Here is a 19,639-nt window from a genome sequence, read left to right as displayed (position 1 = left end):
ACACACACACACACACACACACACACACACACACACACACACACACAATTAATAAGGAATTATTACTTTTATTATTGTTTTTCATATACACACATACACTTGCGATTAACACACACACTTTCGTCCATCGGATTTATAAGGGGGTCTCGAACAGGCCCTAGGAGAGATATGTTTTAGTCTTGTTAATGCATGCACCTTCACGCCAGTTTGTTTTATAAATTAATTATTAGGATTTAGAATAATTTTAAAAATTAAATAAATTGGACTTAGAAATATTTCAATAAAATTAATATTTTAAAAGTCATGAGTTATTCATACTATCATTATTTTTCATTGATTACGAAGCTGTACATTTGAGTGTGCTCATCTCTCGTTGCACTGTCCGGTACCCATATACCGGCACACAAAAATATTATATATCTAATCTATAAACTAAAGTTAATGGGAAATACATATACTATTTACTATTAAACCATTGAATATATAGAAATTTCAATGGGGGGGGGTCCGGACCCGAACCCCCTCCCCCATGGCATCAACTCAAGTACATCCTTGTTTAATATCTTGATAAAATATGATAAAAATTAATTCGTCGGCGATCACTATTACAATTTATCAGTATAATATAGATTATAATATCATTGTTAAGTATGATGGAAGCAATACTAAAATAGCCACCAATGAATTAATTTCTTCAAATTATAAAAATTGTAGAATTTTGGTTGTCATAATTTATATCTTATACTTTTTGTTGAATTATAAATTTATAAAAAAAAAAAAAAAAAAAAGGTTTTGTTAAATCTATGAAATATGCACATAAAAGTTCTTAAACCTAAAATATGCAAATTATTACAAAAATAAAGAAATATATAAAATTATGCAACAAAAATGTTTGTATTTGAAATATACGTACTATGGATAGATTATATCAAGATATAAATTCAATATGCACTTTCACAACCAATATGCAAAATGCTTCCAAAAAATTCTGAGTCATGATTATTAGTTATGAACAAATAATTATACAATACATCTCATTTGATTTATTCCTAACAATAATTGTTTCATATATATATATAGGCGTGTTTAAGAAAAGGATCGGGTGGGCACTGTCCCCCCTACAGGCATTTAACCAGGTTGGGGCCTGGAGAGGCAGTAACCTCCTTAAATTTACTATAGCAGAGGACTATCCCCCCAAATTTGTATATACATTTTCTATAATCATCCATAGCTATTCCATAATATAATTTATTATGATTTTAATTATTATATAACTTACATCATATAGATATATTATTTATTATATTACATTTTATATTCGTAGAAAACGTTATCTTAAAGATAAACATTGGGTCTATTCATTGTTGACATAATTTTAAATAAGAACTAGTCTCTTTACAAATCACTACATCATCCAGTGGCGTATATAGGTTTTCATTTCGGAAGGGGCTGATTATGTATTTGATTTTTAGATGGAAGGGAAGGAGGAAGCACACTATTACGAAAAAAATTACTTTAACACTATAAGACTTCTTAACTATCTTTACACCATCAGAGAAATAAGAAAATCAATTTTTTTAATGATTTATTATTTTTAAAAGTATAAAAACTATATTGTAATATACAAATAATAAAAAATAATAAAAAAATTGTACATTAATATTATGTTTTTATTTTAGTTTTAAATGTATTTTTATTGTGTTGACACGTCAACAGTTATACTTTTTGGTCTTAAATAAATAATAAGTATTGCTTTATGTCTAAAAAAAAAAAAAAAAAAATAGGTCTCAAAGTTTAAAAATTTGTTGCCCCCTTGACTACCAAAGTCTGAACACGTCTATACTTTATATAACTGTATAGATTTTATCATGTTAGTGATGTTAGTGTATGTATGTATTATATTATATTTTATAATTGTTGGTAGTTAATTGAGTATTAATTTAAAATACACAATTTTTTTAAATTTCCAATTTTCCCGTTGTATATTAAATAGTTCATTCATTTTTTCAAAAACAGTTATTATAAAATTATTGATTTTCGTCTGGAAATCACCTAAGTTTTACACTTTTGAAATTTAACACTGATTAAAATTATAATAATAACAATAAATATTGTGATAATTTTAATTCGCTTAAATTTCAAGATTTTATAACTTTAAGATTTTATTTTATAATTTTATATTTAATATGACAATCAATAAATTTATATGTACTTTCTTAAAAAATGCCCAAGATATGGCAATTTCAAATTTTATAAAAGAATAAACATGTAATAATAAGTATTGAAATTTTACTGGTCAATTTCAATAAATACCAACTAAATTACAGATGATAAATGGATTGCTCTATTTACATAATACTAATAATGGAATAATACACGGTAACATGAAACCTTCGAACATTTTAATTGATGCAGTCGGAAATATTCGTTTGGCCGATTTTGGAATAACAGATGTACGTATCGTTTAAAGTGAAAAAAAATAAATATCGGTAATATTTTTATTTTCATCGCCCAGATTCTATACGTAGTAATTAAGCCTCGACTGGCCGATATTATTTGGTGGTCCAGAGAAACAATGCTCAATTATGAAATCAATCCAAAGGTAAACTTACTGTTAGCGTTTAATACTGTTGTTATCAATTAGTTGAAATATTTTGTGCGTACCTATGTATTATAGAAATTAGTGTGCAATCAAAAAACTGATATTCAATCTTTGGGTATGATCATTCATTTTACATTGACTAGAGGTGTGCATCCGTTTGGAAATGAATACCAAGAAATATGTGATAACAAAAAAAAATGGTCATACGTTAATTCGCCTAAAAAATTCAGAACACCGCCGGATGGTGAAAAACTGCCTTCGTAGGCATGCATCGAAAAGACCGTACATCACAGCCATTAATCGGTAAGAATGCTACGATAACATGTGTTCACAATAATGACAATAATGAAGTATTGATTTTAAATTAGATACGTGTTTTTATGGAGTGATCAGAAAAAATGGGATTTTCTAATGACTTGTGTAGAAGTTCAGTACATTGCAGATTCATTTCATGTCAATTCTTTTCCTAAATGTTTGGATGCAATAGCTACCGACAACTGGGATAATTATTTGGTGAGATTAACTGTTAAAAACGAAGTAATTATATTGCTGTCTCGGAACGATTCTAGTATTATAATAAATAATTCCGGGACACGAAGAAGAGACTAGAACTCATATGATTAAATCGGTTAGGACTATTCAACTATCGAAATTAAATAAATGATCCTAATAACGATTCCAGGGCTGAAAACCAAAAAGGTTAAATTTCTTGTTTACCCACGAGCCATTTATCAGTAACAACCATTGTTATAAAATATACTACATACACATATTAATAGAGTTCACAGTTCTGAGATTTCTGCTATAAATATTGTTTTTGTAAATACTGCCCATAGAAAGCATTGCCCATAGAAATGCAAATAATTTTTCGTTCTTTGTATTATTTACAAAAATATTAAAGTGTTATATTTATAAGCTTATAAAAATATTTTTCGCACACAAATAAGACACACCCTCTAAAACTATATAATCTGCAAAGGAAAAAAAAACAATTTAATAGAAAATAGTGTGGTTAGTTCAGAAAATGATTAAATTATTATAAATAATAATTATAATAATAATAAATGAAGGTCATTTACAAACATATATATGTGACTCATTTTCAGTTCCCGGAAGTATTTAATACACATTTTAAATTGTATAAACTATGAAAATGGTTCGTCTCTTTTATATTATTTTACGTTTTATAGTATTATAAGAAATTAAAATTATTAATTAAGTTAAAAAGAAAGTCTAAATGCTTAAAGGGAAGTTATGAATAAAATTGTATTTTCCCTTCGCCCAACAAGGAGTTTAAATTGTTCTTCGCAAAAATTATATACGAGTTTCGGTTCTATGACTTGAATAGTTCCAATAATTATAATGATTATTTTTCAATTCGGTATCAGACTTCCCGTCCTTGTTTGAGAGTAAAAAAAATATTAAATGTTTGAGCCGATTAGATAATCAACAATATTAAGGTTTGAGACTACTATAAGTTTAATTATCAACTAATTTTGAATATGTATATTGTATATTTACAATATAATAATGCGTACGGAATCAACTGGTTTTTACGTTACTACACATAGCATGATAATACTATTACCAAATTTTTCCCTTTTGTTTTTTTTTGTTAGATTTCAATGAGTTTGAAAACTTCTGAAGAAAATAATAGATTTGTCAATTGTTGTATGCCGAGCAGATTTCTTCATTACATTTTCAGTGATACAATTTTAACAATGAAGAGCACTTGTCCAGACATGGAACAATTAACCATTAGTTACTTATCGTCATTTCCGACACTGGTGTTCACGATGGTGAATTTAGTGAGACGCACGAAATGGGCCAAACTACAATGTTTCCAACAATTTTTTAACAGCGTAAACTAATTCAGACGATGCGTTGTACATGTTTGTTTTAAAATATACTGTATAATGTGATAACGGATTAATAAATTAACCATACATATTAAAAAATTATGTACTTAGGACCAGATCTTCAAAACGTTTTTATAACGTTGTCGTAATAATAATAATATTTTATTCAAATAAACGAATGAAAACCGGCCCTAAGCCCAGTGGTATATTTTAGTTAAATATAAAATAATATGTACATTTTATAATAATAACGCTTAACTTTCCAAAAAAACGATTAAAATATATAGTTAATAATGTTTTGCAATCAATAACCGATTTAAATTTATATTGAATAACGTATCAAAAATGATATTTTTCTTTTCTTTTGCCTTTCTCCCAACTATTTGTGATCGACTGTCCATATGAAAAACAATATTCAAAATGTATAACGAATAATACATTGAAAAGCAGGTCCGGACTGGATCAGAAATCTCTACCGGAAGAAAATAAACTTCTATTATATTTACCAAAGGTATAAAAACAACCTTAAAAAAACGTATATTTTCATATAAATTGATTGAGTATTAAATATTGAGAATTGAACACTTAATATAATTAATATAATTAAAATAATAAATTAATATAATTATTAAAAATTAAAAGACCATTTATTTAATTTTAGACTGTTTTCAATGCAATTGCTACGAGAGAGCCTTTAACCATATTTTATATTAATAATTATTTTTTGCATTAAACAGTAAAAATGCAGTCGACTACTTTTTAGTGATTAGAATCAGTGTGTCATATACCAGATCATACCAGCAAATTATGCCATATCTATTTGCCATGTGACAGAACTCTTATATCATCAAGTATTAAATGACATTTCAGAAATAACCGAAAATGATTTTTCACAAAATTTAGCACTATCTGTTTTTAGTCGCCTAAGTCAAAAAAATGTATTTAATCAGCTATATTCTCATTCCTTTGATTCTAAAGAAAATCACATACCAATATTAATAAAAAAAAACTATAACATTATGTTTTATAAGAATCAGAAACTTTCATGAAACCAAAAAAATTATTATACATTTTATAGGCAAAAACAAACGTGAAATGTTTAACAAGTAAGCCATACTACAGAATGTTTAAAATTTAGTTGTTATTCAATTTTATTATAATAATAAAATAGTAAAATAAAATATAATTACCTACGTCCTCCGTGGTAATTTATATACTATTATTTAATTACTTTTTAAAGCATTAATATTATATTAATGATAATTATACAATGTAATAAAACAATCTGCTTATTTAGAATTTAATGTTTCATGCTATCAAAATTTATGCTCAGAAATATCCTATTAAGCTTATACAGGTTTAAACATAATCTAGCCAAAGTTAATCATTCATATAATGCTCAATACAAAGAGAATATTAATATTTGTGTACCTATTACTAAAATGTTCTGTATCCATAGCTACTCAGATATGTAGAAAGCTCAATATTAATATTTATAATTTCAAAAACGTTTTTATATTTAAATTTTTTCTGAAAATTTAGATTTCACATTAGATTTGTTAAATTTTTTATATATGATTTGTGATTATACTATTTGTTAAAAATGTTTTTCCTCCTAGTTTGCTAATGTAATTTTATAATAATTTGTATATCTTTTTTTTCTAGTATTGTACTCAAAATTTTATAGCTCCTAATACAAGCTTATGCTTATAGGAGAGTTGCAAACATGTGTCTTATAATTTTCTTCGCATATATCTCTTATATCGTCGGCTACGGACGGAAACCTCGTATGTCACTTTTATCAAATTGTTCAGGAACAGCAAAAAACTGTGACGTATTTTAATATTTGACAATTATATATTATTTTACTTTAATTTTCTTTTTTACTAATTATCTACTATGTATCTGTAAAATCTTGACTTACGAGTTTTTGAATCTAAATTAATTTGACTAAAAAGTTTTTGGTGACATTTAAAATTATAATAAAATTTAACTTAAAATTCAACTTAATTTGTTTTTTTATTATACAGTTAATTAACATTTTATTAAAGAACTATAAATTATGAGAAAAATTAAAACTATTTGGAAATGTTTTACAAATTAATTGAAATACATAATATGTGCTGTTATAAGACTAATACAATAACAATTTTAAATAATAATAAAATAAATCAACTTGATAATAATAAATAAGTTAATATTTAAAAACAATTAAATAGATCATTTCTTGATTTAATAAAAAAATAAAATTTTAAAACCTTTAAATAATAATTAAATTAATCAACTTGATAAAATAAAAAAATATATATATATTTTATATTAATAAATAGATCATTTATTTTTATTTTTTGTATAACGTAAGTTATCATAAAATTGCCAAGTATGTTTTGGTAAAACTTGTTTTAGTTCTTGGAGGTGTATAAATTTTTCTTCTTTAATTTTTATTTCTTCTAATCAATCTTTACATAAATAAAATAGCCTTATTTATATTATATACCTTTGACAGTAGGAAAATCATCAATAATTTGACTGCCTTCAACCACATTTTCATCCTCAAATTCTAACAAGTGTTATAAATAATAATTTTACACATAAATAAGAATAACAATATAAAATTTAACAATTACCAAAATTTTCATTTGAACTGTTTAGTATAGTATTCAGAAGCTGTTGAATTTCATCTTCAGGTAAAAAAGATATTGTAACAGATTTATAAAATAATATTATTACTATAGTACAAAATAACTTAAAAGCAGTTTACTGTACTTTAATATAACAACTGGTATGATGATGGTTGGTCATAAAACTCATAACGAAAAAAAAAACAAATAATATTATAGTCGAGTTACGAGGTTTTGATTTTAATAATATAGATACGAGCATTTGTTTTTGTACGATATCTTATGAAATTACCGGGAAATAATCTGATATGATATCAAAATGTGCACAAAATACAGTGCATCCAATAAAAAAAAAAAAAATTATGAAAATTACGACTTACGAGATTTTCGTTCGTAGCCGACGATATATAATTTCCTCATCATATTTGTGTTTATCTGAATACTTTTTTAAATTTGCTAATGGTTAAATTATTCTATCGATTGTAAATTTTCATAATTTTAAAATATTTTTTTTTTCAAAAATATAATAATGAAACAGTTTAAAACAAAATTGTAGTGAAAAATATATGTAGAAATACATCAATATGTATTTTCTATATTATATAAATTTTCAATTATTTACAATAATACATTAAAATATAAAAAATTATGAAGACTTTTTTTCATTTCAGTGTCTTGACAAAAAGCGTTATGTGTAGTCTTCATATGGCTCCAGTATTTTATCTTAACATTTAACTTAAATTTGATTGTTCCTCAATTGTCTTTAAGATTTAGATGTCATCTATTTAATTTCCATTAGACGTACTTGGCGTATATAAGTCGGTAATGAACGAATCTTTAATTGACAAAGTACTAGTCCTTCGTTGGCTGCACCATGAACCACAACATCATTTTGTCTTAAGAGAAAAGCATAATATCTGAATACAAAAGAAATTTGTCCATTTAATAATTAATGCATTAAAAAAAAAGATATTTGTTCATACTTCTCTGCTAATTTAATATTTTCCATGGCTTTATGGACATCATTTATAGTGCATTTTTTGTTTTCTAGAATTAGGTTCCCTATTTGTTGTATTTGAAAAGCAAAATTGTTTATGATATAGATATCACCAGGAGAAGCCATAAAAGCCTAAAATCAAATTTAATATTTAATTAAATCATATTTCTTAGCAGGTATAATCACCAATAAATTATCTTGCTTACTTTTAAAAACATTTTTTTACTATATTGATAATTATCTGCTAAGGAATATTGAAATCCAATCAATGTGTGAACTTCAAAAGTATCATGTAAAAAAAATAATTTCAAACATACTTCCATCTAAAACATAACATTTAAAATCATATAAATTTAATGCATTATTAAATAACTATGAAAATTAACATACTATTTCAATACTCTGATCGTAGTATCCATTTTTTATGCAAAAATCTGCATAATATATCCATGTCCTGCATAATATATTAGATTTTTCGGCTGTAGAAAATACATTTTTCAATTTGCTTAAAATTTCACTATTTGCTAGATGTTGGCCTAAAAAAAAAAAAAAAAAGACAATTATAGTGAAGTGAACAATTATAATCAAATTCATAGTGAAGTGAAATACTGTGAAACTTTCAGACAGTCAAACAAAACATCACAAAAAAGTCTAATATAATATTACCATCGAGTGCTTGAAAGGAGACATTTTTTGATTTTTAAACTGTTTAGGAGAATTTTGGCTAACCTCAAGTAGTTTGGAGGAGAAAGGTGAAAGAAAAAAAGAATTGTTTAAAAGAAATAATGAGAACTAAATTTAGAAATAATTTTAAATTTTTTATAACATAAAATTATACTTTAAAATAAGTAAATTCGTATTTTATATCAGCCAAACATTAAGTCTTACTTGACATTAAATTAGAAATTTGCGAATAAAAATTATAAAATTTCAATTCCATGAATTAAAAATTATTTTGTACTGTAATTTATTTATTATAGCATAAGATATTATTTTATATATAAATAATCAAATATCTCATGTATAAAAATAAGCAGTGCATTTTATAAGGAATTTTCACTGGGCGACAAATAATATTTTTCTCAAAATAGTCAATGTATAATACCATGGTACGATTATAGTATTACACGTCTGTTTTGCATTATTTCGCCTAATCTTTTAAAATACTGTGTACAGAGTATAATTACTGGGCGACATTTGTGTGGCCTCATTAACTAGTTAAAAAATGCACTGGAAATAAGTAAAGAAACAAATAAATAAGTCTGGGGAAATTATTATATTTGTTAAGTACGACTGGTTTTAAATTAAAAATTTATCCTCAGATATGTTTAGAGTTAATAAAATTGCAACTGAATATAACAAAATAAAAGAAGTATTTCATTGAGAAAGTTAGTTGTTTTACATAGAGTTAATTTAATTTAATAGGATAGATTATTTAAAATGAGTTTTTATTAGACATAGATATATTAAAAAATATAAATACTTTGGTTTATTATTATTTATTATTATCTAAAATGTATTGAAAAAAATAATATTAGATATTATATATTATTAGATTATATTATAATCTTTTTAAAATCATTTTGTATATTTAAAATATTAAAATAATTTTTCTTTGTTTCATTGTGTATATTCTCTTCTAAAATTGAATTAATGCCAATGTTATTTTAAGTATTTAATATTTCTGAGTCTGTATTGATATTAAAATCTATATTATGGTTATTTTTTAAAATATGTTAAGCAAAATATGAATTAGGGGCAGTCTTTTTTTTAATTTTATTTCAGAAATGTGTTTATATCTTTTTATCTTTTAAAATACTTATTTGTCATAGGTACCTAAATCCAATTTATTAAAATTACATTTAGGTTTATATATGCCAGCATTTTCAAAAGAAGAGGGTTTTTTGTGAAGTTTTAGTTCTATTATTTATATGTTTAATTAAATTATTATTAGTTTTAAAAGTAATTTTGACACTATAAGTATTATTGTTTAGAATTTTAGCATATTTATTAATTTAATTATTTTGATATTTCACACTACAATAGTTAATAATATTATTTAGTGAATTGTTATATTTTTTTCTTTATTTTTTTTTAACCATAAAACTTTATACACATTCATTCCTAAACACAAAACAATTAATATTTTAAAAATAAACTTATACACAGTAACAAATTCCATATAACCGAAACACAAGAAATAATTCATCAATAAATAAAATCATTGATCAAAAATATTTTCAATATAATAAATATTATAACTATATAATTATATTCTCAAAAAGAAATGTTAAGAATGGATGGATTTTTAAGTATTCTTTTACCTGAAATTTATATGCAACAATAATAATATAATCATAAAAAATATATTAATATTTGATGAACATTTCATAAAAAAATCATATTAATGTTATGTTTCTGTCAAAAAAAAATTCCTTCTAAAAATAAAATAATCATCTATTGTGAAAATTACTGAGAAATATTTAAAAATATTGAAGGGACTAAAAAAAATTATATTCAATACAAATGTACTGTGTTATTTTTGAAGAGAATATACATAGTTTGGCTTTTACTATAGATGTTTGCAAGGTGAAAATGTTAAAACATTAACATATTATTTTAATATTGTCTTATTATCTACTCTAGATTAGATTACATATTGTTTTAACAATACTAATAATTTATTAGTAATAAAAACAAAATTCCAATAGATATATTTACTTACCCAATCTACCAGGGCCCCAGATGTATTCTGGATCAGAATTCAATAATTTTCCAAAAAATTCTAAAGTCAAATTATCAAATTCTGTATCTTTGTTCACAGTTTGAACTGCAATGTCTTTCAAATTATTAAATATATTTACTAGATTTTTAAGCGATGATTCCTTTAAACAAATAGTTAAAAATAATATTATTGTTGGAATAATAATTGTTAAAATTTCTGTTATTTATTATAACTTGTAATTGCAAAATCATAAATAAATCAAATCAAATATAAAAAGTTTTAAACATACATTAAACTCAGATAAGTCCATTTCATCTTCTAAATTCAATTCTCTAAGTATTTTCAGGGCCTCAGGATTTCTTGGATTAAGTTGCAATGCTTCTTTAGCATATTCGCGAGCCTCATTATCCTGATGACGGTCTTGAAACAAATGTGCCATTTTTATGATTGCTATAAAATAAAGTATAACATTTATACAAGATCAGAACATTTTAAAAGGTGATAAAATATTTTAAATTGGTACATTCAATATCTTTTGGATGTCTCTGGATAGTTTCTTTCAATACTTTTTCTGCCTTTTGAAATTTTTGAAGTTTTAAATAAACTTCGACTAAACGAACGTCAACTATTTGAGTCAGATATTCAAAATATAAACATGGAGAGGTTTCAGATAATTCTTTTAAGAAGTTCATGGCTATTTCAAGTAATGAGCGACAGTGCTTATATTTTTCATACCTTTAATTAAAATAAATATTTATAATTTGTGTAATAATTTTTTTCTACATTTATCTTACTGGTAATATATAAAAGCGATATCAATTATCAAGTCAATTGAGAAGCCTGTTAATTCTAAATTATGTGACAAAACCATAATTTTACGATAAATATTTTTTAAATCTTTGTTATTGTTTATGGCTAACAAACCTAAGCCAACCCAGGCTTCCAGACAGTTTGGAACTTCATTTACTACCTAAGATATAGAAAACAAGTTAAAAAGGTTATAAATTAAAGAAAAAATAAAATAAATTACTTCTTCCAGATAAGTTTGAGCTTTGTACGTTTTATCTTTAAATTCTGAACGCACATACAATAAACCAAGCTTTACTTTAGATTTATTGCATTCTGGGTTCACACGTGAATACATTTCCAAGCACTTTTCAGCCTAAAATTCACAAATATTTTGATCATAGATGAATTTAAAATAAAAACATGTTTCTAAAAGATATTACCTTATCAAAGGAGCAATTCAGGACATACATTTTCGCAAGACCGTAATGTGAATATCCAATTTCAATAGGATTCATATGAACTGCTTGACAATAATATACGAATGACCGATTATAGTCACGCTAAAATATGTCATAGATTAAAATTTTATTTTGTGAAGGATTTTTTAAAAATAACAAATAATATTACCTTTAATTCATAAATTTTACCCAATAAATTAAAACATTCAGTTATTTGGTGTAAATTCCTTGATCTATGCAATATGATATTGGAATATTGTATGGCTTTATCGAAATTCTCGTCGGTTGAATAATCACTGGCTATTTTGAATATATTTTCTATTTTCATGGTTTTAACGGTCAGTTGATTTGAAAATTGTACACTAAGATTAATAGTATGCGGGGATTTGCTGGATTTAATTAACAGTGTGATCGAAAGACCTACTAATGCAAGCACACAATTTGAGTTTAACTTTAAAGCTAATTCAAATCCCAATCTTGCTTTTTCAATCTCTCCTAATTTCAATAAACTGAACGACATATCCGTTCGAATATATTCAGGTTTTTTTTTTTTTTTTGACGTAATAACTTCCATTGTTTGATAAGATTTCGTTTACATCCACTTACATCAATTTCATCGATCGATTTTCCGAATGTAAATGGTACATAATCTAAACAATTCAATATTATTTCAGATAATTTTAAATCAGCTTCTTCTATCGTTTCATTATCTAATAAGCAGACAAAGGCCCTGCCTATTAAATGATTCTGTAAATATTTCAAATTAAGATATATTTTGAAAATATTTAAATATAATCATTATTGATTTACCATGTGATTCATAACAATTTTATCCGTGTTCAAATACAGATATGTAATATCATTAAAAAATTTTTGGCGTTCACATTTGCTTTTTTCCCGACAAGCTTTTTCCATAAGATATGCAGCCAACATATCTATACCCCTACTTATATTCTCTTCTCTGTCTGTGAGTTCTAAATCGCCATTGCTACAGTATATATTGTCTATCTCAATCGTGGAATAATCATTTCCTCCTAAGTGTTTCTGTAACAAAATATTATTAAAATAAAACATAATTTCACACAAATATTATTTTTCAAATATCCGGGCAAACCCATACGTAGTATTCCATTTTGAAGTGTCAATTGTTCTGCAAAAATATTTGAGATGTCAATACTGAATATTAATGATCTAAATAAATGAAATAAAATGTATCAAAAAACATGATTAATTTATAGATACCTTATATTAGTAGCATGTATACGTATACAATAGTGTGGATAAATATAAATTTATTCAAACTCCAGAACTATGATGAAAAATTTCATAAAATAAATAAGACAAAAAAAAATATATGTAAGGTCACCCCATTACCACAACTACAATAATATGTATGAATAAAATGAATGGTCCATTCTTGAAATTATAAAATGGTATTAATATATAAAATATTATTCAAATAAACGATTGTACTATTAATAAAATAATTTGTTATGAACTGTGAAAAGTTTAAAAAAATAATTAAATTAAAATTAATTTTTTTTATAAATCCTAAATATACTTTTTAATATTTTTGGTTTATACTCATACAAAATAAATACATATAAATATATAAAACACAAATATACACAAATGTAATATTAAAATAATTACAAAAAGTATTTGTAAATTTTCAATGGTATGCCCAAGAATTTTCAATATAACAAATAAAAATATGAATCACACAAAAACAAATACTCATAAGATTAATTAGCGATTCTCTGTAACTTACTGTACTTTGGTGTTTTTCAATTATTTCTCCATAATCAAGTTTCATACATACTTCTTGATTGATACTCATAAAAAAAAGTAAGCAACCAAAACAATTCTTGATTTACATTAGCCCGAAATTTAAACTTTAAAATATTTAGCTTAGAAAAAGGTCTCTCGCATGAACAATTTGTAACAGGTATTGTACTAGATAATTATATTGATTTATAGAAATTAATAAAAATATCTATGCAGTCGGATTAACTATTAAGTTAGAAAAACAAAACAAGTCAGTTGTTCATGTTATTAGCATAGGGAATTATTATGCATTAAAGCTTCAAAAATAACTGGGTGTACAGCACTCAAATATCTATTGCTCATAAGCAAGAAATTTTAAATAATCGTATCTATATGAAGAAAATAATCAGTATTATACCTATTACTTTTATCCAGTTAAAGGCTTGCTTTTTGTAGATATGATGAAAAATCTGCAGACTCTAATCAAGGATTGTTGTTATTTATTATATTTTAATTATTATAGTTATTAGAGAAGTAAAAAAAAACAACATGGAATTAAAAGGGATCAAATTATTCCTTATTTTTTATTTTAATACTAAATTGTTTTGCTAGTTGAAGAATGTACAGAATGTTTCTTTTGCTTTAATAATGTTTCAAATGGTAAAAGGGCTCAGCATATTTTGAATAATATTATACTAGCAATAAAGAATGCACAACTATTTTATTTACCAATAAAAGCTCAGTCATATGATGTAGCCAATGTCATGAGAGGTACAATTACAGGCGTTTAAACCAGATTGAGAAAAATATTTTCTGTAGCAGTATGTATACATTGATGGCTCATAAGCTTAATTTATAGAAAATACATGCAATTATATCAAGATATTATTATAGAAGTTAATTTAATTTAATTTAATATTGAAATAAATTGAAATAATTTAAATTCCTAAAACATAAAAAGTAATTTTTTCTTAACTATTAACTACTTAAAAACATTTTATCATTGAATTAAGGATGCAAAAAATTCTTTAAATTGCCTAGAAGCAATTTTTATTTACATCTCTCAACCTTTTATGAATAAAAACCTTTTAGAGTGGCAGGAAAATTAAAAATTAGAAAATTGGGTATTATAAGGTTAGGTGAAACTCGTTAGTCATATATGGAATGAATTAATTATATTTGAAAATAAGCATGATATCATTTTAGAAACATCATTGAATGGTAAGTGATATAAAGGTTTACAGGTCTACTATCAAGTCAATAAATGCATTTTACTAATTTATTCATTTTTACCTTTTGTATTTAAATTGAGTTGTTAATTTATAATTTGTTATTAATGATTAAATCATGAGTATTTGTTTATTTTTAATGAATGTTCAATAATAAAAATTCTGAAAGAAAAAGAAAACGATTACAATGATTGAATATTATGTCTTAAATAAATAATTCTCAACTAGAGCTAGTTTTGAGTCTGATTAATTATGAATACAGAAATTAATAATAAAAGTAAAATTAAAAACTATTGGTGCCAACATGCTTATTACACAGTACTTGATTTTATTAATAATAATTTCAATTTTCATATAATAGTTTTCAATTAGCAAATACAGTTGATGATTTTATAGACTATGAATATGGTAAAAGATTATACTTCATCAACCATTACAGAGTAAATGTTATTTTTTTTATAGAATGAAAAATTTTAAACAATTTAATGAATAACATTAATTTAATTTTTATTTTTATTTTCAACTGATTTAAAATCATTAAAACATGAAATGGCTATAGTGAATGATATTTTTCTGCCATGAGGAGAATTAAGAATTAGACTCAAACATCAATTTTGCAAGAACATCTATCAAATCTAGGCATCTTCCACATTGAAAAAAAATTTAGCAAATGGATTTAATACAAAAATAATTTTAAATAAGTTTGCTTAAAATGATAAGATGCCTACAGTTATTATTATAAATAAAAAGGTATCATGTGCAATATTTATATAATTCATTGTTAGTTCTTATTTTATTTTATTAAAATATTTAAAGAAAATATTTTAATTATTCATATAAAAAAATTTTAAATTTAAGTATTTACACACATGTTTGTAAGGTATCTGGAATTCTTGGTGCTACATAACACCAGACATTTAGAATTAGATACGCCTCAGGTCATTGCAGTTTAAATCATAAAAAAAAAAAATATTATGAACTTAATGTTTTGTATAAAGTATTATTTGAGAACTTACGCAATATTTCATTTTAGAAAATATGTTTGATAAATTTCACAATTTTAATAACATTCATAGAACTTTTTACCGGTCCTCCAGTAATTTTGAAATATACTAAAATAGAAAATTAATTTGCATGGAAAAAGTTATGTTCAAATGTAAGAGGCATAAGACTTTCAATACATGTACAATAGATTTTCAAATACATATTTTATATATAATATCCACATATATTATAAAATGTATAACGCTTAATTAAAATAAATACAATCTGATTTTTTAAATAAGTTTATTAATTCATGGATTATTCTATTTTAGTATTTATAAATCTTTTTTGAAGCCCAAAGAATTTCAAAATTGTGTGTATCCCATCGGCACACTTTTTGTTAAATAAGATGATGAAACTGATTTTACTTTTTACTTCAATATCACAAATATAATACTAATAAATCATATTAAAAGTAGAAGCCAATGCTATACTTTCAACTGATTGTTCTGAATAAGAATTAATTTATATATTACATGAAAATAATATGCATAATATACAACAAAATAACATTAATAAAAACGTGTTTAAATAGTAAAAATAGTCTATCAGCACCTGGACATAATTAGAAACCTTTATTGTCATGCATAGGAAATATTTAATTTAAAAAGAAAGTGTATATACATCACAATTTATTTATTCTCAAGAAAATATTACTAAAGTTAACAAAGTTGATGTTATATCTGATTTGCAAATTGTAGAATAAACAGTGATTTACGGTCCAAACATCTTGTACGGAATTGACTAAATACTAAAACTGACGGTACACAAGAGACCATAATAAAATGGTGGAATAGAATTTTTTCATCTAGAAAAGAAGCAACAATTGCATCAACAATTTTACAATGTCCACCTACCACTACTTTAATAGAAAAATTGTTTTCAATTCATGCACTAGCGTATACAAAGAGGATAGGTTAACAACAGAAAGAACTACTTAATTAGTGTTTACATATAAAGCATAGTCTTAAACTAAAAAACTAATGATTAGAGATTTAGAAAGTTGTAGCACCAATAATTCTAAACGTAAAAAATATGAGTCACTAAACCACTATAATGGTTATTCAATGAAAACTAATCAAACTAATCGAACTAATACATAAAATATTATTCATTGTGCGTGCGCCGATCTCGATCGATCGTATTAATGTATTTCACATAAATATTACGTAATTAATTTATAACACATATATAATTAACCCTCCAACAGAGTAGACCGTAAATAATGTACCTATGTACATAAAATATGCTTCACATATTATGGGGATCGGTGTGCCGTATCGTTGAAAACCATTGCTTTAGAACAACGGACGAGAAGTGAAAACGGTTTCAGAACAAACGCGGTTCTCGAAAAACCGCTGCCGACCGTGTTGCTGCAACGACGCAGTAACAACGACAAGAACATTAGTAATATTAACGTCAATCGAATTACTCACCGTTCAGGACCACTTTCCAGTGCAGTAGCCGATCCGTGTTCGACGGGCGAAAATCTTTCAACGGCACTCGGACCAATGCGTAGTTGAAGGTTAAACGATCGTCTGCGGCGTCGACGACACGATTCGGTTTTCGTCGAGGGCGATTGATCGGCGGGGAGGAATGCGCGGCGGAGGCATGATGGTCAAACCTGTTGGATCGCTTGTACGGTGCGAGGGTCGTTCGCGTCGTTGGTGGGGGGGGGGTGGTGAGAGCGAAGGAATGTCGTTCGGGCCGGACACGCCGTCCGCACAGGGTGGGTCCGCCGCCACGGGCCGTCTGAAATCATTCAGGTGCCTCGTGGTCCGATCCGATGACGAGGGTGCATCGATACAGTTATCATACTGCACGCGCGCACGCACTCGCACTTGTATGCCCGCGCACGCACTCGCACAATCATTTGCACACGCGCTCGTTCACTCATATGCGCAGGTACTCACACAAATATGTTCGCACGAACTCGCACACCATTACGATAATTCTCAGTCACCAATGGGGATAGGAACAGTGGCGGATTTAACGTTTTGGCGCCCTAAGGCTTAATCACTTTGTCCCTCCCCTATCACTCTACTAAGAAACCAACAATATTTGGTTTAAACCATTCTCTTCAAATTTTATTCAGTTTTTTTATCAAAAAAAAATAAAATAAAATATAAAATCTTTAAAATAGAAAACTTTTAAAAATGAAATATGTCATGTCTATTATTTTACTTATTATATTTTGCTATCATATTTGCTTATTGTATTTTTTTTTTATGCAGATTGTAAATGTTATTTTATTAAATATAAAAATAATATACTAAAATAAATATACCTAATAAGTCAATAATAACACTTAATTCTATAAAAAAAAGCCACCTTAGTCTATAAGCCTTTTAGCCTGCCCCCAAATCCGCCACTGGATGGGAATTGCGACTCACCATGATGATTCAATTCACTATGTTCGATTCACCTTGATCGGAGCGAATTTAGTTTATCATCCACTCGAATTTTTCATTTTTTTTTTATTTTTAATAACACTTTTAACAAATTAAAATATATATATACATTGTGTTCAACGATAAAACTTGGTTAATTTTAAAGATAGAATAAAACTTTATAAGTCAAAATTATTTAAAAAAAATGAATGTAATCTAAATATGAACTCAAAAATATAGGTTGCTATTTAAAAAAAAATTTGTTTTACTGCACATAGGCGAGAAAAAAATGTTAAAAATTTGAATTTTTCAAAAAAAAAATTGTAAATTCAAGTCCTTTTACAAATAAAAAAAACCCGAATAAAATACAAGGTGATGTGTTGCAAATATTTCGTGTTATCTTTATCGTTGAACACACTGTATACAATGATAGTATTTTTGAAACAAGTTGTATTATAGGACCGGCACAAAAAATAAAAACAATACGTTATAAAGCAACGGATTTTGTTTATTATATAACACCACAATAACATTTTAGTAATTCCAAATCAAATATATTTATTTTTAGTTTTTAGATACCAGAAGGAGAAACAAGAAGTTAACGACCTAAAAATAGCGTTAGAAAGCTTACAAGATAGAGTTAACTTTGACTGCACTGAGTAAACGTAAGAATTTAGGCAAAAATAACTTAAGCAATATTCAAAGAGAGAATACCGAAGATCGAAAATGACGAAAAAATTAAAATAGCCGAAATGAATTCACAAATTTAAATAGCTAAATTGAATAAGTTAAAGCCTTCAAGAATATTTCTATGTATTTTTTTTTTTAAATCAATATCTTTGAAATTTGCTTAGCTTTGTAACGGGTAAAGCCAGATTAAGGAGCAGAATCTAATTTATTACACACTTATTTTATAGACTGATAAACAACAGTGCTACTTTATTTATTACATACAATTTACATACACACATATATAATACATTTATTAGTAAATATATAAATAAATAAAATTACAAAGTTAAGTCTTTGTGTTGTTTAAAAAAAATATTTTCGATAACTGGAATTTTTTTTTGTCCTTGACTGATTTTAGTTACCGAGGTTCCACCATAGGCGTGCGCAGACCTTTTTTTTCAGGGTATGCAAAATGGTGCCACTGCC

At 25.5% G+C, this 19,639-nt stretch overlaps 1 protein-coding gene across 3 annotated transcripts; it reads right to left on the bottom strand.

Moving 5' to 3' along the window:
- Positions 1 to 7,743: 7,743 nt before the first annotated feature.
- LOC112684461 (RNA polymerase-associated protein CTR9 homolog) lies at positions 7,744 to 17,878 on the bottom strand. 3 transcript variants are annotated; one of them, XM_025556002.1, is made up of 14 exons: positions 17,528 to 17,878; positions 13,172 to 13,242; positions 12,862 to 13,095; positions 12,221 to 12,798; positions 12,034 to 12,153; positions 11,835 to 11,966; positions 11,599 to 11,774; positions 11,328 to 11,539; positions 11,094 to 11,254; positions 10,805 to 10,964; positions 8,470 to 8,615; positions 8,286 to 8,402; positions 8,066 to 8,211; positions 7,744 to 7,999 (listed from the first exon to the last, which is right to left on the bottom strand). In XM_025556002.1, the coding sequence occupies exons 4-14, from the start codon at positions 12,623 to 12,625 to the stop codon at positions 7,864 to 7,866; spliced, it is 1,911 nt and encodes a 636-aa protein (XP_025411787.1). In that variant the 5' UTR covers positions 12,626 to 12,798; positions 12,862 to 13,095; positions 13,172 to 13,242; positions 17,528 to 17,878; the 3' UTR covers positions 7,744 to 7,863. The 3 variants fall into 3 exon arrangements, with proteins under 3 accessions (XP_025411787.1, XP_025411788.1, XP_025411789.1); XM_025556003.1 differs by having other exon boundaries at positions 12,221 to 12,701; XM_025556004.1 differs by lacking the exon at positions 13,172 to 13,242.
- Between the last annotated feature and the right edge of the window lie 1,761 nt (positions 17,879 to 19,639).

The sequence above is a fragment of the Sipha flava genome, unplaced genomic scaffold, assembly GCF_003268045.1.
Source record: "Sipha flava isolate LNK unplaced genomic scaffold, YSA_version1 25033_pilon_pilon, whole genome shotgun sequence".
NCBI lineage: Eukaryota > Metazoa > Arthropoda > Insecta > Hemiptera > Aphididae > Sipha > Sipha flava.
Note: the sequence above shows the minus strand (reverse complement) of the source record. Positions and strands in the feature narration are given on the sequence as shown.